This window comes from Xiphophorus maculatus, chromosome 12, assembly GCF_002775205.1.
Source record: "Xiphophorus maculatus strain JP 163 A chromosome 12, X_maculatus-5.0-male, whole genome shotgun sequence".
In the NCBI taxonomy this organism is placed as follows: domain Eukaryota; kingdom Metazoa; phylum Chordata; class Actinopteri; order Cyprinodontiformes; family Poeciliidae; genus Xiphophorus; species Xiphophorus maculatus.
This window is the reverse complement of record NC_036454.1, coordinates 8,615,726-8,639,786: the sequence shown is the minus strand read 5'-3', so window position 1 is coordinate 8,639,786 and position 24,061 is coordinate 8,615,726. Positions and strand designations below refer to the sequence as shown.

Here is a 24,061-nt window from a genome sequence, read left to right as displayed (position 1 = left end):
CAAATTATAAAAATCCTTCTTAAAAACATGCATAACATTGCAATGAAAACAAGATGTTATGTTGTCTCAATATGTGAATTACAAAACATGCAGGAATTGGCATTTCATTTCAATTGGAAAAAGTCATTATGAGGGTTAACATGCATCGTTTCAATATGGATGTATTTTATCTTTTATACAAAGGGGAACTGAATCTATTTCTAAACAAATTAATGCATTAATTCCCACGGTTGATGGAAAGCATGTTGAGAGTTTCATATGAATTTATTACTAACATGTTTTGTCTAAAATGTCAGCCTTTTGTAATCAAAAATGGTTCTTTTGTAGAACTGTTGAATATGTTATCACGCCTTTAATTGGTAAAATCATAACAGGAGGAATTACCTTTAACACTTTTGGTATAAATTTGTCCATATTTTTTGAGAAAAGCATAATAAAAGTCCAATTTTTCTTCCATTATTTTGCAGAATAAAATTTCTTTCTACGCCCATTTTTCTGTTTTATCAGGCTGCATTTGTGGCTTATAAAAATCTGATAATTAAATTTTTTATAAGTTTTTGGTGTCATTTATTAGATCAGAGCTGATTATATTTTCACTTTTTTCCTTTTCTCCAGTGAAGTTAATCCATCTGTTTGTGCTAACGGGTAATTCGCTGATACTTTGATGTTTGGAGTCATCCGAGCGGAGTGCTTTAGAATTCCCACCGCCTGTAAACGCATCATTCAGTATGGTGGGAGAGGCAGCTTTGTTGACTCAGTTGGAGCTCGGGATAGCTGGAGCAGGCACTGACAAAGTAGCTAGCAAAGTGTCATAGTTCGAGCTGCCTAGTCTGAAATATTTTAGTTATGTAGTCATATGTACGAGCTTGAGAAGATGTTTGTCGGCAAACAAATTCGTGCGACCGGGACAATTTATAAACACGCACAATGTTAGTTAGCGTTAGCTTACATGAGAAGATTGACGAGATAAACGAAGTTCCCCTGTAGGAGTGAGATGGCTAAAGCTAGGCTGACCAGAGGTAGCTTCAGCCAGCTATAGTCAGCTGGCAAGCCGTGCGAAACATGGAATCGTTAATATCTCCGCAAGGATTCATACCGTAAATAAATCGGCGATTTTATTCAGTGAGCGACAGCAGAAAGCAGCGGTATCTCGGCGCTGCCTGTGGAGATCTCTGGTCCAGGCTTCGGCGCTGGCCTTGGAAGTTAGCAGACAGCTACTAGCTATCCACCACCAGGGTAAGTGTACACTAACTCATTAATATTGCCTTGGCAGCCTTTTGGGGGGGTGTTTATTCTTGAAGGTGTGTAACCCTGAACCTTGCGAGTCAGCTGCAGTTAATTAGAATATTTAATTAATGTAAAGTTCTCCAGTAACATTTATCGGTGGTTGAATGGGGCTGCAAGCGCCAAGTTGGGAGTCAGTTGAAGCAACAGTTAACTGCAAAGATCACGGCCTTCATACGTTTTAAAGCAAGTTTTTACTGAATTAATGCTCTGCTGTGTTTAATTTTGTTATTGTATTGCATCTTAAAGTCTGACATATTAACAGATAGCCTTTAGAAAATACTGAAGTGTTGAACAGGTCTATAGCCTGCTGCTTTGAAGTATTTTAGAGATAAAATGCTTGGCTTCTAGCAAAGGTTTAGGATGGAGAAGAAATATTAATGTGCAATTCTATCAGTTACTGTAAAAAAAAAGTGTTAATGAATGTCTTGTCTTTATGTTTTGATTGAAATGTAGAACAATGCAGAGGAATTTTATGTAAGCTGCATGATATCATTGGAGCTGTTGTTATGGGAAAATATTTCCTATTTGGATGTCACACATATCAGAACTGTGACCCTGAACTTTTACTAACCAAAACACGGAATGAAAATACTGATTCAAAAATCGTTTTTGTGTATATTTTGAATAGTACTTATTTTAAAAGTAACCTATAGTAGAAATAACATTAGAATTAAACCATTCAGTCAGAAATGACATCAGATTTATTCAAACTAGCTGTCCTTCCTAGAGTTTTTGCTTGTTTGTTTTATAAGATTTTTCATTCACATTCAAGGACATATGTAATATTATATACCTTGTCCTTTTAGTTAACCTCTAGTAGAAAAACTGAGTTTACTAGGTTCAATAATGATGCATTAGTTACCATATTTTTGTGCTTTTTTGGAAAATGCAGTTGCACACAGCGAGTCTTAAGACTGGTGACGTGCACGTAATTCAGACATGCTTTTTACTTTTAATGGACTCGTTTTCTTTTTTTAGATTTTCTGCACTCTTTTTTTAAAAGAAACGTAAGATTTTTCTATAACTGTATTTTGGTTGATGAGGATCAAAATGTGAAACAGAACTCAAGATTATCTCAATTCCTATCTATCTATCTATCTATCTATCTATCTATCTATCTATCTATCTATCTATCTATCTATCTATCTATCTATCTATCCTCCTTGTTTTGTGCCTTGTGACTCATATTTACAGTAAGAAGAATGTTTCTTTATGAACTGCATATAGGAACAATAACTCCTGGAGGAAGTGGGGGAGGGTACAATATTTAAAGTATTGAAAAATGGGGTTAGGATAAAATAGTGATTCTTCCTGAAGAAAAGCTAAAATCCGGACGGGTACTGAGTTATAAAGACTTTGGCTGTTGATGGAAAACATCAAAACAGTGATTATTTTTTTATCTCAGTTTTATATTATTAGAAGTACCATTTAATCACCCAGCAGATTTGAGTCAAGGTCAGATGTTAGTCAGTAAGTGCATGCCAATCTCCAGTTTTAATCTCTGCAGTGGGAGGATTATTTTTCTTACAGAGGTTAATTACAAACGAGAATTAATTATTATATGTTTAATTTCTTAAAATAAGATATATATTCTGAATTTCACAAAATGATGAAATGGTTGGATAAAAATCTCCACGGTCCACTTAGAAAAGAAACTCATGACTGCGTTTCATAACTGTCACTCATGGAATTAGATTTACAGATTTTATAACCCTTTTTTAGACAATGTCTCCTCTGTGCTTTATGCAACATTTTCCAGCTGTGCAACATTTCATACCATGCACCCTCGTCATGATATTAAATTTAGATGTAGGCCAAGTGGAAACTATCAGCCCCAACCCATTTTATTTGCTATCACCGTTTAGGTGGATGTTGCTGATGGCTTCCCCGCCAGCTATGGACACTGTGACGGACTCGCGGCCCACGGTGCACCAGAACGGGACCGCCCATCGTGAATCTTCAGACACACGACCAGCTTCTCCTGTTCTGAGGCTTCATTTCTACCACAGCAGCCAGGGAGCAGCCGACAGCGGCACTCTCAGCTACCCACCCGGGGACTACGTGGCTGAGGAGTTGTGTATAGATGCAGCCAAGGCGTGCTGTGAGTACTCCAAACTGTGTAGGCCCGCATAACGCACTCCATTTGTGAAAATCTTTATATAACTTTCACTACATGGAATTCATTTTTTTTGCTCAGATTTTGTTTTTAATTTAAATATAAGCAAAATAAATAGGCTAAGTTTTTATCTTTTTTTGTGGACGCGTGATCAGATAGTATAAATGTGCCGCTACTTCTGTACTGTGAGGCAGTTGGGGGACAGAGACTAGATTTACCTGCCTGCCATGTGTTTAAGGGTAAACCAAAACACACCTGACATTTAGATAATCTTTACTGACCTTTTTTTCACCTGTATTGGTACTTAAAACAGTTTTCTTCTGCAGGTCTTGAGGCATATTCCTGTTAATTGCCTCATTAAAGATTGCGCTACTACAGACATTGAAGTCTGATTATTTAATGTTACATCATGAAGCTTACATTTAATTATTTTGGTTTCTGTTTTTTTTTTTTACACTGTAAGGTATATCACCCCTGTACTACAACCTTTTTAGCCTTTATCGAGAGAGAGACAACTTGTGGTTTTCTCCCAATCACGTCTTTCGGCTTGATGACTCGGCCTCTGAAGATCTGTTTTTCAGAATACGGTAGCACACTTTAGTTCATTTTAGATTGTCCTTATGATAATTATTTCCATATTTACTGAAAATCATTGTGAAATTTTTTTTTCTTGCTCACCGCAGGTACTACTTTCCTGGCTGGTACAGTAGTGGTGCATCGCGGGCATATCGATATGGGGTCAAAAAAGGGTCAGAAAGTCCCGTCCTTGATGATTATGTAATGACCTATCTCTTCTCTCAGGTAAATGTGAGCCTTTATTTTTAATCTTAAACTTTAATAACAGTGCTTTCTATACGAGTTAAACTATAGACAGTTCAAAGTTTTGGTTTCCATTGTTCTTTGCTTTCATATTCAGCTGTGTTACAACTCATTGGGATATGTGAAAAACACTCAGCAATCTCAGTTTCTGCAATAATTGTTGGTACTTGCTTGAAAAATACACTTTAGTTGAGATAAAGGTCGAACACATTATTACAGTTGAATCTCAACTGGTTCAGTGTGCTGTTAACTTCCTCTCTAGGGTCTTTGTCCAAATTAGTCATTACTTCCTGTATTTCTTTGAGACAATTAAGACTTGTAGCTCATACAGGAATCGTGCACACAGGATTCCTTCCAGTAAGTAAATGATGGAACAAAACAGGAAGCATCTCAAGGCTTGGCATCGCAGAAGTAACTTTGCTTTGGCATTGGGTTGCACATGTTGCCTGAAAATATAGATTTCCTTATTATTATAGATTGCTGCTGACAAATCAAACATCTTTTTGACTGAGTGGATACAATTTGTATCAGGTTAAAGATTATTTTCTAGAATTTAGAGATAAACAGGCCTGTACTGGACAGTTTCCTGTTTTAGTTTGAAAGTCGACCTGTGGGTGCTGATTCTCCGACGTTAATATATACAGGCTCATTTGTGGAAATGTGCAGCAAAGGAAACGCTGTTGGTTGATGTATTTACAGCAAGAGGAAAATGGCAGTTTTCACCTTTGAGTCACGTAATGAACAGGAGAGAAAAAAAAACATATTTGGCTTACCAAATAATGTAAGATTGGCACATTTCGATTACTGGCTGATTGATAAATACAGCCAGAAATGTAACAACAGTTGTGCTGTGACTGATGGTAAGCTGTGAGCAATTGGATAAATACCTAAAAGTTAAATGTCATTTAATTATTTAATGGGTATTTATACTTTTTAATGTTATCTCTGTATATTGAACATTTTTATTAATTTAATTGGCTCCCGCAGAAGATATGAAGCCTTATCTTTATTTCATTATTTACAGAAAACAAATCTCAAAAAACCTTTTAGACTGATAATAGGCTGAGAAACTGTTCAAGCTGTAAAAGCCTGGACTCCAGAGTTCGGTCAGTTTGGTTGAAAGTTTAGTGTTTTTCTTCATGTTTTTGACCAATACAAAGAAAATGATGGGGGTTTTTTTATTTGCAAAATGCAGAACGAAACATCCATGAGTTAAATCTGTTGTCCTCTAATCTCTGGCTGTAGCTCATACTAAAGTTATTTTGATGCCTGCTGTTCATAAGGGCATCTTTTTCAACTGTGTACTTTGCAGCAGAGGGACTGCTTATATTTGGCATATCTGTCAAAATATTAACAGTGAGGCTCTTTGCCTAAAGTCATTTGTAGTTTTTGTCAAAGCATCAACACTGCAGATGAACTGAGATGAACTATTTGTTTGGTCCGCTTTGGTTCAGTAAGGGGCAGGTGAAATCCTGAACAAGAAAACACTGGTCTGCCTGAAAATGTGGGTCTGGAAAATGTGGGTGCATTGTGCTTACAGTGGGAAAGCTAACTTACAGTCCACTAAAACAAAGAGAGGAAGTGTTGACTCCTTTTACATCTGATTTAGGGTACATTCACCCCATCCCTGTTTAGTTCGCATCAATCAAACTCTAGTTTGTTTATCTAGAAAGTCTGGTTTGTTTTGGGAGATCAGAATATTCCATCAGACTCTGATCCGCCTACAAACCTAGATCTCGGCTTGAATAATGTGAACTGTGGTGCGGTTTGAATGCGTATGTTGGATGCAAGCAAAGCAGAGAGTGTTCCAAAAGCGGACTGGAACGCAGGGAATTCTGGTTAAATACAATCCTAGATTGGTGTAGTTTGGGTCAAGTCATCAGTAACCCAAGCTGACCAATGCTTGGACTTATGGAGTTTGTGGAGTTGTGCTTTAAGATAGAAAATCTATCTTAGAGTTTCTGAACAGGAAATGAAATTTGTTTGATTCTTGTTTATCTATGTTGGTTTCTCCTCATCTCTCTGGGTCAAACACAACTATAATGTGTAAAACAAAACAAGAAATGTCCACATTTCAATAAAAAAAAGTACAGAGGTTATAAAGGATACTAACGTTGACTTTCTGAACTGGATTATGGATTATGTGGATTTAAGTCTGTGGAAAGCCAACATGTTAGAAGATAAGCACTGCAGGGTTAGGGTGTTTATTTTGACACATTGTGTGTTTGCGCCTATAGAGCAAATAAATGTGGTTTCAAATGTTTTTCCTTTCCTAAGCTTTTTTTAAAAGTCATTGTTACATACCAGGATCCTGATTGAATTAACTTAAATTGGAATGTTATAAGAACAAATTACAATCTAATTGGGTTGACGCAATAGATGATTTATAAATAGACTACAACATAATTGTGGTTAAGCTTTCATGCTGAAGTTTGAACTTAAGACATCAGTTGCAAAAAGAACTTTTTTTTTTTTTAAACAGCTTTTTTAAACACAAAAAACCACTATTGCACATTATGTGCATATACGTCTTTATCGGATAGTTATTATCTGTGCGTTATTAGTTTACATCCTCAAAGTCTGAAATTAAGAGTAATGCAGGTGTGAAAATTGAGACAGATGACAAATCCATTAGCTTTTAGTTCTGGTCTGTTTAGTGTTCACATTGGCCCATTAAAGCCAAAACAAGAGTTGCAAATGTTACGTCACATAGACTGATAGGAAGCTCATTCATTGGTTAGTCGTGGTTAGCAGCCATCCTACAGCGTCATGTGGGCCTGCAGGGGGAAAACGAAAACAAAGTTTGTTCCAGTGACTGCAAGCACGTCACCATATACCTCCTTCAGACTGTTTTTTTATTCTCTGCAGAGGTCAAAAAGGTCTTACAGGCAGTTTATTCAGGACCTGTTATAAATTTATATGAATAAATAAGAGGTTGAGTAAGAAAATAACATGGTGGTAGGACCGATTAGATATTTTTGTTTATCTGAATTCATTAGACTTAACATAGCTTCAGTCAACAGTGACAGTAATAAGAGTGTCAGCTCACATGGAAGTGAAATGTGACAAACCTCTAATGCAGCTGTGGTTTTATTCCAAAATATAGAGTTTATTATATTTGGGTATCATCTTTGGGTATGAATAAGTATTGGGGAATAAAATCTAAGAACATTATTGCTACCATAGTGTTTTCCTTTCTGTAGCACACAGTTTTGGATTTTCAGTTGCACCTGTACATTTTCTTCTCTAAATATAAAAATCCACATACCTTGATTTTTTTTTTAGCTATAAAATAACAAAGATCTTGTGGTAACTGAAGTTCAGTCATTGGTAGAGGTGCACCGATTTATCGGCCAGCCAACTGATTTATTGGCGCCAGTTTTCTTAATTTTGCGATATTGGTGATCGACTGGTACTTGTGTATGAAGCCGATTGTATCCACCTATTTTATTCACCTCAGCAGAGGCCTAAAAATCAGCTACTATTGTCTGCTGCTCTGATGTGAGAGAGTTTTGACTGATAAACCGACCCACCAGGTGCACATTTGCATTTAACAATAGTCAACCCTCCTGTTGCTAATTCAGTGACTTTCTTGCTATATTTATCGACATTTAAAACAAAAAAAATTGGTATTGGACAGAATCGAAATCGGCAGGTCAGGCTTTTTAAAGATTGGCAATCAGTGCACCCCTAGTAATTGGTAACGTGGAAATTAAAGTTCAAGTACAGCTCGATTAGAATATCATGAAAAGTTTCAGGATTTGTTGTCACTCATTTCAGAAAGTGAGACTCGTATATAGAATCATCACACATAGTGAAATATTTCAAGCTTTTGTTTCTTGTCGCTTACAACAGTGAGATCCCAAACTTGAACATTTCAGAGAATTAGAATGTCACAAAGGATTAATTTATAGAAATATGTTTTAATATAAATTTCAGGCTCTGCGCTCTTTTTCTGAGCCTAATCCATCACATTGATGCAGAATTACTGCATGGAGCATGGAGGTGATACACCTGTGGTTCTGCTAAGATGTAATGACCTGGCTGTTATGATAGCAGCCTTATCGGCATTGTTGGGTCTAGTGTCTCTCTTCTCCCTCCTGACTTTACCCCTGTGGGTTCTCTTTGGGGTTCAGGCCAAGCCAGTAACACCCAGGTCACTGAACGGCTTTTGGGCTCTTTTTTTGGCAGTGTGGACATTCGCTAAGACATACTGGAAAATGAAATCAGCTTCTCCGTTGTCAGCAGAATGAGGCATGAAGTGGACTGAACTCTCTCTAAAGTCTGTGGTTATTATCGTTGCTGTTGTACCTTTTCCTCTTTTTAACATGTATTCATGACTGTCGTTTGGACATTTGTCCAGTCAGCAGTCCTTGCCATGACTGTTTCCTAACCCAGACTGAGAGATTCAGAAAACCGTTGATTTAATTGGCTGACTGGGTTGCATCACCATGAGTTTCTAATGTTTAACTTTTTTTTTTTTTTTACAATATTCAAATTTTCTGAGACATTGAATTTTGAGTTTTCATTATCTGTAAGCTGTGATCATTAAAAATACAAGATAATATAGTATTGGAATATTTCACTCTGTGTGATGATTCTATAAAATATGTTTCATTTTCTGAAGTAAGTAACAAATAATGTAACTTTTTTTAGATTCTATTTAAGTTTTTATTTATTCATCCTTTTTAAAAAAATTAAATAAAATTAAAGACAAACCTCCATCTTCTTGTCAGCATTTTCCAATTAGCCTATTGATTTATTTTCATTTGCTTTATTGCAATTATTCATATTTCTATGTGCAATCCTAGAAATACCTTTCCATAATATATGAAATTTCAAAATTGAACTGTGACGCCCACACCAGATACCAACTTCTCACCAACCAACATTAATCAGGTTGGGTTGGGACAACTTTAAACAAAAATATTGCTATGCTTTTTTTTTTTTTTTTACGAAACTAAACGACTGACTAAATGTCCCCAAATTCATTAAGGAGTTTAGGTAGTTTGCTAATGAAAATGTCCAAATTAAGTGTTTTACCAATCACTCTAACGTGCATTAAGTAGAGGAAGTATTTAGCCGTGTTTCTCTCTCGTTACTGTGTGCAGTGGAGGAATGATTTTGTGAACGGCGTGGTGATGATTTCCGACTCCCATGAGTCACAGGAGGAGTGCCTTGGTATGGCTGTGCTTGACATGACCAGGACAGCTAAGGAGAGACAGATGTCCCCTCTGGACATCTATCACAATACAAGGTACTAAAAAAACAAAACTCTTGATGTTTTATTTTCTAATAGTAGCTCACCTTCTCTACTCAATGTACATTTTTGTTTGGTTACATTTAGAAATTAATTTAAGACAAATATTGATTCAAATATGTTGCATCTTTTCTAGTTACAAGTCCTTCCTACCGAAGGATATGAGAAATCAGATCCAGGATTGTAGTTTTTTAACTCGTAAGAGGATTCGCTTCCGCTTCAAGCGCTTCATCCAGCAGTTCAGTCAGTGTCGAACCACGGTGCGCGACCTGAAGCTAAAGTACCTCATCAGCATCGAGTCGCTGGAGAAAGCCTTCTACACGGAGACCTTTCAGGTCAGAGAACCAGCTAGCGGACAGCTCATCATCCTGGTGGCAGCGGACACGGGAATACAGTGGTGTCGAGAGAAATTTAAAGATTCTGATGAGGTTTGTACCACCTTTAGGTTTCTTCCTCTAATCCAGAATGAACTGACACCAGGAACCTGAACTGACTTGGTCATAAGCATACAAACAGCTCACACTTCAACTTGTTCACATTTTGTCATGTTACAACCACAAACATCAAATTATATCCAGTGTATTTTTATGTCATGGTTCATGAAGTAAACCCAAAACGATGACATACCTGAACAGATTTGCATCTGTAGTTGCTGGATGATGTGGTTACACAAAGTATTTGCATCACATAAAATGCAAACAAAATACATTGACAGTTTGTAACATGACAAGATCTGGAAAAGTTCATGGGTAATGAATAATTTTGCTTTAAAATATAAAACTTTACAATATAAAAATCATCACCAGCTTTGAAGCTTAAATAAACCTGGTAGGTACTAGAGATGCACCAGTCCAATATTAATATATGATATTGAAAAAAATTCTAGCTCAGGTATTGGTGACAATGTGGCCGATTCCTAAGGACAGATCTATTCAGTACAGTCCTATACTTTGTACTTTGTGACGTCATGCTTTATTATTTATATTACACTATATTTACAATTCCTAATTGCACTTTCTGAACCATTTGAAAGAAAGTTTGTTTGTTTTTGTCAGTTTCAATGTTTTTATATTGGTTGTATACTCTAATTGCACTGACTGAACAAATTAAAGTTGTTTTTACATTTTCGACTAAGCTTTTGAAGCATTTTGTGTATTTAAGAGTTACCAAATACATTTGTAATTCTGTAAAACTATCTGTTTCAAAAAAAGAGGCGTTTTAAGTCAATTCAGTTCTGTTTTTCTGTATCAAATCGGCTGATTCAAAACCTAATCGGAAGGGAAAACGTGGATTGGTGTATCCGAAGTAGATAAATTACAATGAAAAATGTGTAAAGTTTTTAAAAAATTATATCTTCTACAATAGTTAGGTTTTTTTATATATTGTTTCTTTAGGAGTTGCAGACATTGTGCGACTTCCATGATGTCACTGACATCAGCATCAAACAGGCCTGCAAAGAAGGCGCCACAGAGAGCCGGTTGGTCACCATCAATAAGCAGGATGGGAAGAACCTGGTAACTTCTGAAAATAAACTTGTTTCTGTCTCCAGCAGAGAAATCTGAGGTTAGCTTGATGTTGACTGGAGGGTTTTTGTTTTTTTGTTTGTTTTTTTTAGGAGCTGGAGTTTCCGAGTCTGTTTGAAGCCATGTCATTCGCGTCCCTTGTTGACGGCTACTATCGACTGACCACAGATGCACATCACTACCTTTGTAAGGAGGTGGCCCCTCCCAGGCTTGTTGAGGCCATATCTTGTCATTGCTACGGCCCCATTTCGTAAGTCAAACATTTCTGTGATTTACATAATATTTATCTGGAAGAAAAAAAGCAAAACTTCTCATTCACTGCTTGTTTTCAAAACTAAATCAAACAAAATCAAATCACTGGTTGTATTTTCTGTTAGTAACAACAGCTTGCTTTTAATTATTGATGATTTTTTTGCAGAATGGAATTTGCTGTCAGCCGGCTTCAGAAGTGTGGAGACAAGCGAGGGTTGTACATTTTGAGATGCAGCCCAAAAGACTTCAATAAGTATTTTCTAACTTTCCCAGTAGAGGTGAGTTTTTCACTTTCTACATCGGTGATGACTAAAAATTATAGAATGGAAATGTTCCTGAGGTTTGTTTTAGAGCTGTTTTCCCCTTGATGTGTATTTAGTCATGTTACCCTTGTACGTCTTGTCCCTCTGCTTGTTTTGCTCTCAGTATGTGGGAATTATGTTGTTAGTGATGCCAGAACAACCACTTGTTATGCAATGCATTAAAGAGCCGGGCAACAACAATAGGATTCATATCATAATTTCTCTTCAATAAGTGAAAAACATTTAGAAGTCTAGAGCAAAAGACTTTTTATTTTAGACTTTAAACAAATTGTGGACGCTTTAATCCCTGCATGAATCCCAATAACGGCTTTAGATTTTTAACATCAAAAAACATAAAACAAGCATTTTTATGAACTTCATGTTTTTTCTCCTTGTTAAACTGACGTGAACCTTAAAATGATGCTTAGTGTTGTGTTCCTGCAGTAAATCCGTGTGCTTTGTGTCTGCCAGGTGTTTGATACGGTGGATTACAAGCACTGTCAGATCACCAGGTCCGCTGCTGGCGAGTTTAACCTCAGTGGAACCAAGAGGAACTTCAGCTCACTGCAGGAGTTGCTCAACTGCTACCAAAAAGAAACGGTTCGCTCGGACGGCATCGTGTTCCAGTTCAGCAAGTGCTGTCCTCCTCAGTCCAAAGGTAAGCCCAGTGCATTTATTTGAAGGAAACTTTGACGAAAATTTGGCCTATATGGTGAAAATATCATTGCAGGATTTCCATACAAATATACAGTAGCTCTTAGTAAAACAAAAAAAACTTGTAATAGAGCATTTCTGGTAAATGTCATTTTTAACCAGCTTTTTATCACTTTCCATGTCAGTATTTTTAATTAAAAACCATTACAGAATGCTATTTGTATGAAATAACAATGTGAAGCATCCAGGTTGTTGTGTTTAAACAAGCAGAAAGGAAACTGACAACTGTTAATTAGCTTTAAAATATTCCAATTGAAGCTCTTTAGCTTTCTTTATGTTTAAGCCTCTGGTTGTAAAAGCTAGCCATATTAATATTATGAAACAGATGTTCCTCCGATTGCTTCAGCCTGTTGAGTTTTAAAGTCCAACACATATTTAATACTTAGTTGTTGAAATACTTTGTCATTCTGCCTCTCTGTGAGATTCTGTGTTTAACGGCCAAATAAAACAATAACTGTGTTTTAATGCACAATCCAGTAAAGTTACTTTTATTTTTAAACTAAGACTAATTATACTAATACTGTAGTGCTGTCATGTTAATATTTAAAGCCAGTAACACTAGTTTATGTAGCTGGAGGAAAATGAGAAAAATGAATCTGATCCATCTAAGCAACAGCATTGCATACAATGTTCTCTATTGATAATCCTACGTATAATCTGCTTTGGCAGATTAACACATTCTAATCCTTCACAATCTAATTACACGCCTCTACTTTGGGGATTTTTGAACAGAATGTGTGTAATACATAGAGGAAGCACAAAGAAATATGCTTTTCTGTGTTCTTAGGTTATGTGTTTTCAACCAGATGTTTCATTCATTCGTTTTATTTTGCATAACTTGCGCATAAACATAAAAGGATAATTCAAGTAGGATGATGAGGTTAGCATCTGAGACAAAACACCTACATGTAAGAACCTGTTTTTGCTATTCTTCTTTATTGATTATCAGATTTGCAAATAAAAAAATATTTTAAGGTAAATATTTTAGTTATGTCACTTAATACAGTATGAATGTTTTTGGGGTTTATTTTTGTTTTCCAGAGAATGGTTACAACAGATATGAAATGCTCTTCTAATGTCATAAGATAAACAGGGATCTGTGCACAAAGTTCATCTTGCAGCGCAATCTCTGTCTGTGCTGTATCTTTTCTGTTGTCCAGTGCAAACCAATATTATTAGGGTTTTTTCCTTTTTATTTTAAATTTGATTATGGTGTTCTCTTCTGAATACTTTGCTAAATAATATTCAAAAAGCCTAAAAACTTAAGTCTGATTTTGCTGATTGTCAGAACTAAGGGGATTGTGATTGTTGAAAGTTATGGATTCAGTCGTGGATCACAAGCAGTTTAAAGACTTCAGGTGTATTTATCAGGTAACTAAATGCTGGTTGCATTATTATGCAATTATCATTCTAGTATTTGAAAATGATCTCAAGGAGCGCTGAAATAATTAATCATGATGGATCGATTATTGAAATAATTGTCATCTAATTTAGTAATCACTTAATCGTTAACTGTAGTAGACTCAAATAAAATACCATTTGCTGAAAGAACAACATATTCAGAAAAGTAATTAAGCCGAAGCTGTACAAAAAATATATATGTACACATTATGTGTTTAAGATAAGGAAAAAGAAACATTTACTTTTGTAAATGTCTACTTTCCAGCATTCCTCGAGTGACATAGTTTTAGATTCACTTGGTTCAAATTATTTTACCATCTAATTATTTATCAGTCAGTAGATCAGCCCTACACTGTATTGATGTTAAATCACGCAGAAATGACTTGAGCTTTTAATATTTCTTTAGCTACAGCTGCTACAAATGATCAGGCATTCACTAAAGGAATGTTATGATATTGCATTGTAGACAATAAAATGTTTATTTCTTATGTTAAAAAAGGAATTAAATTATTAATATGCATTTTTTTATGTTTTTCTAATTTTGCATAAAAATGTTTCAATAAAATCTGCATAATGTGTCACCCTTATAGATAACTAATCATCAGAACTAAAAATAATCGTTAGTTGCAGCCAAACTATATAGTCAGACCTTTTCTATGCGTGAGCTGCAGTCTATGCTTCACTTTTATGAAGCCTGTGGAAATAGTGAGACGACTGCAGAAAGAAACACTGTGTTTAAATTACCTAACCAAGGCAACCTTAAACAAACTGATGTCGCCCCCTGCTGGTGGCATCTGTATTTATGCAATCACTATCTACACCAGCAGGCAATTACTGAGCTAATTTCCATCAACAAGAGGGAAAAAAAAATTTTTTAGCTATTATTTTTTAGTTTCATGTACTCTTCAGATCACTCCTGAACAGTTTTTCTGTTTAGGCAGAATAAAGTGATGCACAGGATATCCAGGATATATTCTTGTTGAATTCTCCAGCTTGCATGTTGTTGTGAACCGCACAGAGACACAGTTCAAGGGAAAATTACCAATAACCAGAAACTTTTAAAAGTGCCTTACTCCCTTTTTTCTTTCGAAATTTTACCAGAAGTGGTGAAAGGGATGAAGAAATAGTCTGTTGTTTCTCAGATTTCTGACTCATAACACCAACTCTAAAACCAAGACTAGAAAAAAAAACTCAATTTAAAAAAAAAAAGTTTCCCCCGTTTTTTATTCTTTTCTCCAAACAGAAAAGTCCTGCCTCCTCATCTGCAGGAGCAACAAAGGTTCAGAAGTGCCTCTGTCTCCGTCGCTACAACGACACAACGTCAGTCAGATGGTGTTTCACAAGATCAGGAAAGAAGACTTGGAGTTTGTAAGCTTGCTGTGCATTTCTAACTTCTGTGGTGTCTGTAATTCCCCAATTGTATCTTTGATTACATAAACTCTCTTAAAACCTGGAATTTGTGTTTGGTCACTAATTCCAGCTACAGAAGTCACTTTATTCAGTTTTTTTTTATTTGTGATTTTTGTCAGGTGGAGAGTCTTGGTCTTGGCACATTTACAAAGATCTTTAAAGGAGTTCGTAAGGAGCTCGGCGACTATGGGCAAATGCACGAAACTGAAGTTGTGATGAAAGTTCTGGACCAGGCCCACAGAAATTACGCCGAGGTTTGTGGTTTTACAGACATTTTCTGTGTTATAACTAAATGACCAACATAACAAAAATGTCTTTTTAAATTATTTTACAAATTAGGCCCACTCCTGCTTGCTTTTTATTCAAGTCACAGACAATCCAAACATTATTTTGCTGTCATGGTGCAGACCTTCTCGGTCAAGCATCTCTTTTTGTAAGCTTCTTTCACAGAACTTTATGATTTGATTTCAATATCTTTAGGTATGGATAGGCAAAGAAGCATTGAAGAATATTTGTATTTTCAGACTTTATTCTCCATCACATTTTCTAAATCGGGGATCTCAGACTAAAAGGGTAGAGTTTTTTTGTTTTTCCTTCCTCTTCTGTGCTTTCTTCCATCCTCGATTAATTTTTACCTTTCCTTTAGTATCCTGTCTTTTCTCTTTCCACATTTCCTTAATCTTCCTTTTATCTTTTTCTCCTCTTCCATTATGTCCCTAAGGGTTAAAGACCATTCTATGTCCATCTTTTTTTTGTTTTTGTCCTTTCATGTTACATTCCTTTTCTTTTCCCCCTCATATTATTTTTTCTTACTTTTGTGTTTTTCCTTTCTTGCCTCTGTACTTTTATCCTCCCATACCTCTTTATTTTTCCTGTCACGTCCTTCTATTCTTTCCATTATTTTCACCTCCTGCCTTCAGTCAATCCCTCCATGATCCCTTCTTTATTTTCTTTCTCTCTCATCTCTCTGTCTTTTTATTTTTGTCTTTCCTTACCTACTTCTTCCCTTCCATCTCTTTCCCTTCCCTTACTTTTTTGCTCTCATACCCTGATTTTTCACATTGTGTCCTTCTTTCTTTCCTTTGGTGGAAAAGTGAGATTTTTTTTTACATGTAAAAAGTAGCAGGAACCCTGTTTTTAACATTCTGTTACTTTTTACTAAAATGTTTTTCTTAATGAAAAACATTTTTTATTAAAATATTTACTACACTTTTCTTTCCAAGTTCATCCTTTGTTTGTTTTTTGTTTTTTTACTTTCTCTGAACTTCTGACTCACACCTGGTTTTAATTTACTAATGTGTTTTATTGGACTGTTGGAGTTTTTGTAATTTTCACTACAGCTTTCATTTGTGTGATTATTATGATGCACATTAACAGAACCAATACATAGCATTAGGTTTCTCCACATGCTGTGGAAGGTTTTGGGAGTTAAATGAGACCCTGTAAGAAATCCTGGTAATCCTGTCAGCCCCTTAAGGGGATTCAAGAACTTCAAGAACGTTCATTTGGGTCTAAAATCATACATGAACATTTTTAGATGTGCCAAACTAGAAACATTTTAACACCAGTTTATATAATTTATTTAGCTGAAAGAAACATATGTTTCATTATTCCCTTTGTGCAAAGGTTGTACTTTTTTGTAGAAAAGTATATAATTTGTGCATTACAGCTCTTTTAAAGATTACTAATGTTGGTGATGTGAAAAGTGGAGTATGTCTTCTAAAAAGAGATTAAAATAAATACCAAAACAGTTTGTTTTAATATAGTAATGTTTCTAAAAACAAACATATGCATTTAAATAGAAACATGTGAAGGATTTAGATAGTTGTAAGGTGAAGTATTAAATAGTGTAGTGGATACAACTGAGAAAACTCAATCAGATAAGATTTCTGGTTTGGTTTTAATTTTTCTGAGTTCTAATTTTGCATATTTTTTTCTCTCCTTCTGGTTTTCTAGTCTTTCTTTGAAGCAGCCAGCATGATGAGCCAGTTATCCCATAAACACCTGATCCTCAACTATGGAGTTTGTGTCTGTGGAGAAGAGAGTAAGTCAGATTCAGACATTTTCTGCCATATTTCTTACTGCTGGTATGTTTCATGCATTCTGTAAATGCTAACTTTCTAATACTGTTAAATCTGATTAAAAATACCACTAATATGGATTATTCGTCAACTGAGGCAGTACTGTGATATTTCACAAGGATTCTCACACCTGATGTTCAAATGTCCAAAACAAACTTTTAGTTGAGGTCAAATATCTGAAATAAATAAATAGTGATGGTTAAATCCTTTTGTAAATTTAGCTTACAACCAAACGAAATTGCACTTTATGCCTACAATTGTATGTTTCTAACCATAAGCAACTGATAAAATTTGCTAATTTTGAGTATAACTTCATTAACACAAAATCTTACCAAGTATATTTGGTCTAATTTCTAGTGCAAATATCTCAGTAAACTTGAAATAAGACAAACTAACTTAAAAGCAAGATTTAGAGACTTGTTTCAAGTAAATAAATTCTTAATAGTGATGAAAAAGAACTTGTTCTATTGGCAGATAAATTTATTTATAACACGTGAATCATGTCTTGAAACTAGACCAAAAATACTTGGTAAGATTTTATGTTTTTGCAGTGATCACAACATATAAATGACAGTTCTTTACTCTCTCTTCATAGGATTACAGTGTCCTTCAGCAGAGTCTCTTTGCAATAAATATTAATTTCCTACTAAATATTCTATTATCTGTTCAGTCTCTTCCACTTCTGCTAATTTTGATAGATTAATAGTTGATCATTAAAAATGTTAATATCCAGTTTTAAAAACATTTGAAGATCTAAGCTCCTTGATGGAACATGGAAAATGAAATGTAGGTTCAGGTAAAAAAAAATTTAAAAAAAGACAAAATTCTCTTAACCTTTAAATTTTAGAAATCCTCTACCACTTGATTAAATATGTATCATAGCCGTTTCACCTGTTGATTAAAAAAGTGAAAAGTGTTTTTCACTGCCCAAGTTATTGCCCTTTCTTTGATTATTTTACAACAAAAATAATCTGTTTTGTGGTTTTCTTTTTATTCAAAGCTTTATATTTTGGTATGAAAAAGCTTGTCATTTTTAAAAAATAAATTATAAAAAGAAAAATCCTTTTTGTCCCCTTTCAGACATCATGGTGCAGGAATATGTGAAGTTGGGTTCGCTGGACACCTACCTGAAGAAAAACAAGAACTCTATAAACATTCAGTGGAAGCTCGAAGTGGCAAAACAGCTGGCCTGGGCCATGAACTTCCTGGTAAAAATCCATTTTAAATCAGACTTTGTGTTTGTTTTGCTGTAATTTCTTGTAAAGACTTTTATGAATTTGTAAAGAAGAGATTAAGGATAATATGAGCTGAAATGTGTTTTTTAAAGTTAAATTTGCACAAATTTCTTGTTTTGTACCTGCAGGAGGAAAAGCATCTTGTCCATGGGAATGTTTGTGCCAAAAATGTTCTGCTGATCAGGGAGGAGGATCGGAGGGCTGGGAATCCCCCGTTCATCAAGCTTAGCGACCCCGGCATCGGCATCACTGTCCTGCCTAAAGAAAGTGAGTTCCTCTCCAACCTCCACTTCACTGTCATAACCATTTCTACCAGCAGGGGGAGCTTGTTAACACATTGACAAGCATCAGTTGGACGTTTTTTTGTGTTGGCAAATTAACAAATAGCACAGAGAAGCTGTTTTCCTACAAACTTTAACTTTTTCAGCTGATATATGGACATTTCTAGTCTAAATGTAATCAGTGAAGGCATCAAATCAAACTGGATACAATAAAATTTTGTTTACTAATGTCAATATGTGACATGGGGGAATGAAGCAATCAATTCCTCACTTGTTTTTGTTTGTAATCAGTCCTGATTGAAAGGATCCCCTGGGTGCCACCGGAATACATAAACGAGCCGATGACTCTGAGTCTGGCTGCAGACAAGTGGAGCTTCGGCACCACGCTTTGGGAAATCTGCAGCGGCGGAGAGAAACCACTGGCAATGCTGGACAACACAAAGGTAGGGCTGACTTTATGACCACGAATATGAAGTCTTTGTAAAATTGATGCAGCATCACTTCCTGTACGTTCTCGCACCTGATGCACAAAGTAGTGTACCGACCACAGAGAGTTGGACATGACGTAGGTTTATGGTAACTGATCAATTCAATGCAATATTCACCCATAATCACAGTCACAGCTGTTATACAGACCTGATTTTAAGTATTTAGATGTTGAATTAGAGTTGGTCTTTGGTGCCATAGCAGACAAAAGATACGAAGGGGAAATAGGAGTTAGAAATGAATGTAATAATAATCAGAGAGGAGGATCGGGAGAAGATGTTTCAGGAGGGACATAAAATATCAAAACAGTCCGGCATTAAAAATCAAAGTGAGGTTCTTTAGTATTCCTTCTCTTACATCTAGATTTGGTTGCACCTCAGACAAATGTTTGATTGGAGATTTCACCCATATATTTTGGGACTGTCCAAAGCTGTCAACTTATTGCAAAATGAAATTACTGCGGGTTTGAGCATTATACTCCTCTTAGAGCCACCTTTAATAAAACCAGGCATTTTTCAGAATAAAGTTCACACTAAGTTTTATCTGTTAAGATTCGACTTGCTCTTGCAAAGAGAATGATCCTGGTCTCCTGAGTGAAGCTGCAGCTCCCCACAGTCTATCAGTGGAAGAACAGTGTGAGGGAAACAAATTACAGCAAAACTACAGATGAAAAGTTACGTCTTCATAGAAAAATGGTCCCCAATTGAAACATTTATTTCAAACAACAAATGTTGAAAAGGAGGAGATTTTCGTCTGTATCCTAAACTCGTTTAGTTTTTGTTGTTGTTGTTTTGGGGGTTTTTTTTTTGACTGTGGGCAAACACAGCCTCATGGAACGCAGTATAACTGGTTGTATATGTACAATTTGTATATTGCTTCATACATGTGTATAATTTCAAGTGCAGTGATTTGCACTGGGAACTCCCAGTAAAAAGTTTTTAAAAAGTTTATCTTAGTGGGTCGCATACTCTGAAATCAGAAGCCACCTTCATTTTATGTCATCTAATCATCATCATTTAACATACAGCTAATAAGACCTGACTGTGGTACAGATTGTGTTTTCAGATCTGCATAATGTTCTAAACCAATGGTGTCAAACTTGTTTTCGTTTTGGGCCAAATCAAGATCATGAATCCTCTTAAAGGGCCGGTTGTGCCAGAATGTATTGATAAAGCCTTTTCAATACAGGTTTTATCAAAAATCTCAATGAATTCTTAAAATTAAATGACATTATTGAATATCTTTCCAGTCCCAGTATTTTGTGATTCTTTCTGTGATTTTTTGCAATAAATATCAAACTGTTTGTGGTACTAATTTGGAGATATTTGCGCTTATTTATGACAGTAAATGTAACATTTTATTACTCACTATATAGCTTGTGGACTATTTGACATCAATTAAAGCTGAGTCAGCTGTGTAGTACATGTAACAAAGTTTTAGACAAGTTTTTGAGAAGAATCTGCAATAAACTCCCAATTAGCTCCAAAAAGTGCAGGGATTTTTTTGATTGTGTGAATTTCCACAATAATTCTCAAGAAACTGAAGGAACTGATTGATGTATTTTGCCATTAAGCAGATAAAAACTGCATTGATTTGATTGACAACATAATATTTAACCAAACAGTGTTCAGTTTAGAATACAGAGGGCCACATAAAAAGCTTTGGCGGGCTGTATTTGGCCCACGGGCCAAATACACGTGTTCTAAAAACTACAGGAAAAAAACCTTAAGTTTGGAAAAAATATTTTTTCAAATGGTAAAATATGCAGGAAGCTCGTGGGACGTCTCAAAAGAGAAGTGTCATAGTGAAACCTTGTGCACCTCATTAATAATGGGAGACACTTGTTGTTTAAAGTAATTGGATAAACCGAGCGTAGTTTGAATAATTGTCCATCCTGTTGATGCATGAGGCGGTTGTTATATTATATAAGAGTGCTCATTGGGTTTTTCTGAGGCGAATGCCCGGTTCTCTCACACCGACTCAAGAAGGTTGTTGTTTTTGTTCTTCAGAATGAGTTTGCATTAATCCTCCTTTATTCACTACAGAAAGTCCTGTTCTACAACGATCGCCAGCAGCTTCCGGCACCAAAGTGGACAGAAATCGCTAACCTGATCACCAGTTGCATGGACTACGAGCCGACATTCAGGCCCACATTCCGGGCGGTGATCCGCGACCTTCACAGCCTCTTCACACCGGGTCGGTTTAACCCTCCTGACCCTGCAGACAAATTCTTCCTCTGGCGTTTCAGATTAAAAATCAGACGCCTATGTAGATTCCAGAAGTCCTCGAACGCATCCAACTAAACAGTCATCAGTATGTGTAATGATTTCCTGAGAACTTATGGGGAAAGTCTTTGTTCACTTATTCTGGGAAAATAAAATTAGGAACAGACTAAAGGAAGAAGTATTAGTCACCTTTTTCCCTGTGGCAGTAAAAGAGTTGATGTGCTTTTTCCCCCCCCTTTGCCCTCTTTGGCAACTACCGAACTCTGAAGAAGACATAATTATTAGATTAGATAGATAAGGAATCAGTACTGGAATTGGCTCAGCTTCTATAAAAATTGTGGCTACTAATATCAGAGCACCATTTATAAAGTAATGTTAGTTTATAAATGGTGGAGTAGCAATCCAGAACAAGAATCAAACATCGAGAACCAACAATTAGCTTTATACTTCACAAATCGAGAACAAACTTTGAAAATGCTCTCTACTTAGCAACCTAGAACAACTGGAACATTTTAAAATGTAGTTTTTCTTTTGCTGTGCTTGTTTTATCTGTTGTTGTTTTTGTTTTTCCTTCTAATTCATGTAAAGCACTTTGAACTGCCTTGTTGCTGAAGAAGTGCTACATAAATAAAACTTCTTCTAGCTAAATTTAAACTTCTTTAGAGGATGCTGTTATTGCAAAGATGTTTATCAGCATCTTAACTGCACACTTTACTTATTTCAAACATGATAGCAATATCCAATAGCAGACATAAACAAGTAATTCAAGAGACATATTTTTGTAGACCCCCCCCCCAACAAATAGAATAGAATAAAAAAAGAATGTATGAACTTCTACCCCATAAACTCATGCTATGTTTTCAAGTGGGTCCTTGTCAAAAAATGAAAACCTTAAAATAGGTTAGTTAATTTTCCATTTTAAGTTGTCTCTTTTTTTTGTTTGTTTGTTTGTTTGTTTTTTGCCATGGACTTCCCAAACCCACACATAAACTAAATGTATCTTTTCCTGTTCTTAGACTACGAGTTGATCATGGATGACATCCTGCCAAACCGAACAACAGGTGCTAGTGGCACAGCTGGCGGCTTTGAGAATCAGGAGCCAGCTCTGTTTCAAGAACGACATCTCATATTTTTACAGTTACTTGGCAAGGTATTAATTGATGACGATGCTTTCATCTGTTGCACCCATGCAAAGTATCTTCGCACTGTAAAATCTCCAAGTATTTTTGGTCTGGTTTCTAGTTTATTTACTCTTAATAACCCAGTTGTTTCTAGTGTATTTCTACTATATTTTGTATTTTATTCAATTATTTCACTTTCTTTCGAGAGTTGCTATTTTTTAAATTTCGCTGCGTTTTATGCACAATGACAAAAAAGAAATTCTGATTCTAGTGCAAATATTTTCGTACACTAGAAATAAGACAAAACTAACTTAAAAGTAACGTTTCAGCAAGATCAAATAAAAATAAATTCCTTAATATTAATAAAAAGTACTAATTCCACTGGTATATTTTTTCATTCATAACAAGGTAAAAAATTGTTTTTCTATTAGTGAAAAATTCTGCAAGTTTTTCTTTTGGGGTTTTTTTTTTTTGGCGGGGGGGGGGGTTTAGAAACTAGGCTAAAAATACAATGTAATATTTGGTGTTTTTGCAGTGTAGACTGTCGGTCTTCACCAGAGATTACATTATTACAGATTTATTAAGACTTCATTTAGAACAAAACTGATGTGCTGTACATTTTTTAGAGTCTCAAATCAAACAGCAGTGTCTCACCTGGAGTCATTTTGTGCTTAAGGGAAACTTTGGCAGTGTGGAGATGTGCCGCTATGACCCACTCCAGGACAACACCGGAGAGGTTGTTGCTGTGAAGAAACTCCAGCACAGCACAGCGGAGCACATGCGAGACTTTGAGAGGGAGATTGAGATTCTGAAATCTCTCCAGCATGAGAACATCGTCAAGTATAAGGGTGTCTGTTACAGCGCAGGTACTTCTGACATTTATTTTTAGTATTTATTCTAAATCTCATGTGTTATGACTTAAATATATCTACTTAGGGAATGAATAGATATGGTATGGTGTGATATGGCCTTTGCTGTCTGGGAAAAGACAGTCCAGAAGGTTGTATTGTGTATAATACTGTGACTGAGATGCAGTATTACTACAAGCTGACTATGTAATGTATAGTAGCAAAGAAATTTCACAAATGTACTTACTGAACAGGTAGCATCCTGTCAGAGGATTTAATTCACTGAGTAGGTCTGGACAATAAATAGCAATGTATATCACAATAGACACATGATCAATATCCATAGATAATAAATCTGATAGAATCTTCCATAATTTTACTGAACTCTGATCCAAAAACATAAAGCATTCTGGGGGATGTAGGCAGAGGAAAGGCTTTAGCTGCTTAATCTCTCATAGCCAGCTAAGTAAGTTTGGTGGCATAAACCAACTCACTTGCTCTTTGGTTACCTAGCAACACGTTGAGGAACGTGTGGTTTCCTAGCAACAACTTGTTGAGTAACTTTCGCAGCGGCAGTTTAAAGTTTTTGCCTCTTTGCCTCATAACTACTTAAAAATAAAACTGTGGAACAGGAAAGGTCACACTAACAGGTTGGCTGTATTTCAGATATTTAAAACACAAAACAAATTAATAGTTATCG

General features: G+C 35.7%; 1 protein-coding gene across 1 annotated transcript in view; it reads left to right on the top strand.

The window, feature by feature from the left end:
- Window positions 1–728: 728 nt before the first annotated feature.
- Window positions 729–24,061, top strand: part of LOC102230010 (tyrosine-protein kinase JAK2-like) — a 30,783-nt gene continuing 7,450 nt past the window's right edge. The window contains exons 1-19 of the mRNA XM_005800981.3: window positions 729–1,236; window positions 3,153–3,388; window positions 3,867–3,990; window positions 4,087–4,204; window positions 9,334–9,479; window positions 9,619–9,910; window positions 10,877–10,996; window positions 11,098–11,255; window positions 11,424–11,535; window positions 12,031–12,217; window positions 14,918–15,042; window positions 15,204–15,338; window positions 17,041–17,128; window positions 18,246–18,373; window positions 18,529–18,667; window positions 18,973–19,124; window positions 21,213–21,363; window positions 22,409–22,542; window positions 23,190–23,379. Coding sequence (XP_005801038.2) covers window positions 3,157–3,388; window positions 3,867–3,990; window positions 4,087–4,204; window positions 9,334–9,479; window positions 9,619–9,910; window positions 10,877–10,996; window positions 11,098–11,255; window positions 11,424–11,535; window positions 12,031–12,217; window positions 14,918–15,042; window positions 15,204–15,338; window positions 17,041–17,128; window positions 18,246–18,373; window positions 18,529–18,667; window positions 18,973–19,124; window positions 21,213–21,363; window positions 22,409–22,542; window positions 23,190–23,379 — 2,731 coding nt within the window. The 5' untranslated portion in view covers window positions 729–1,236; window positions 3,153–3,156. The remainder of the gene's footprint in view (window positions 1,237–3,152; window positions 3,389–3,866; window positions 3,991–4,086; window positions 4,205–9,333; window positions 9,480–9,618; window positions 9,911–10,876; window positions 10,997–11,097; window positions 11,256–11,423; window positions 11,536–12,030; window positions 12,218–14,917; window positions 15,043–15,203; window positions 15,339–17,040; window positions 17,129–18,245; window positions 18,374–18,528; window positions 18,668–18,972; window positions 19,125–21,212; window positions 21,364–22,408; window positions 22,543–23,189; window positions 23,380–24,061) is intronic.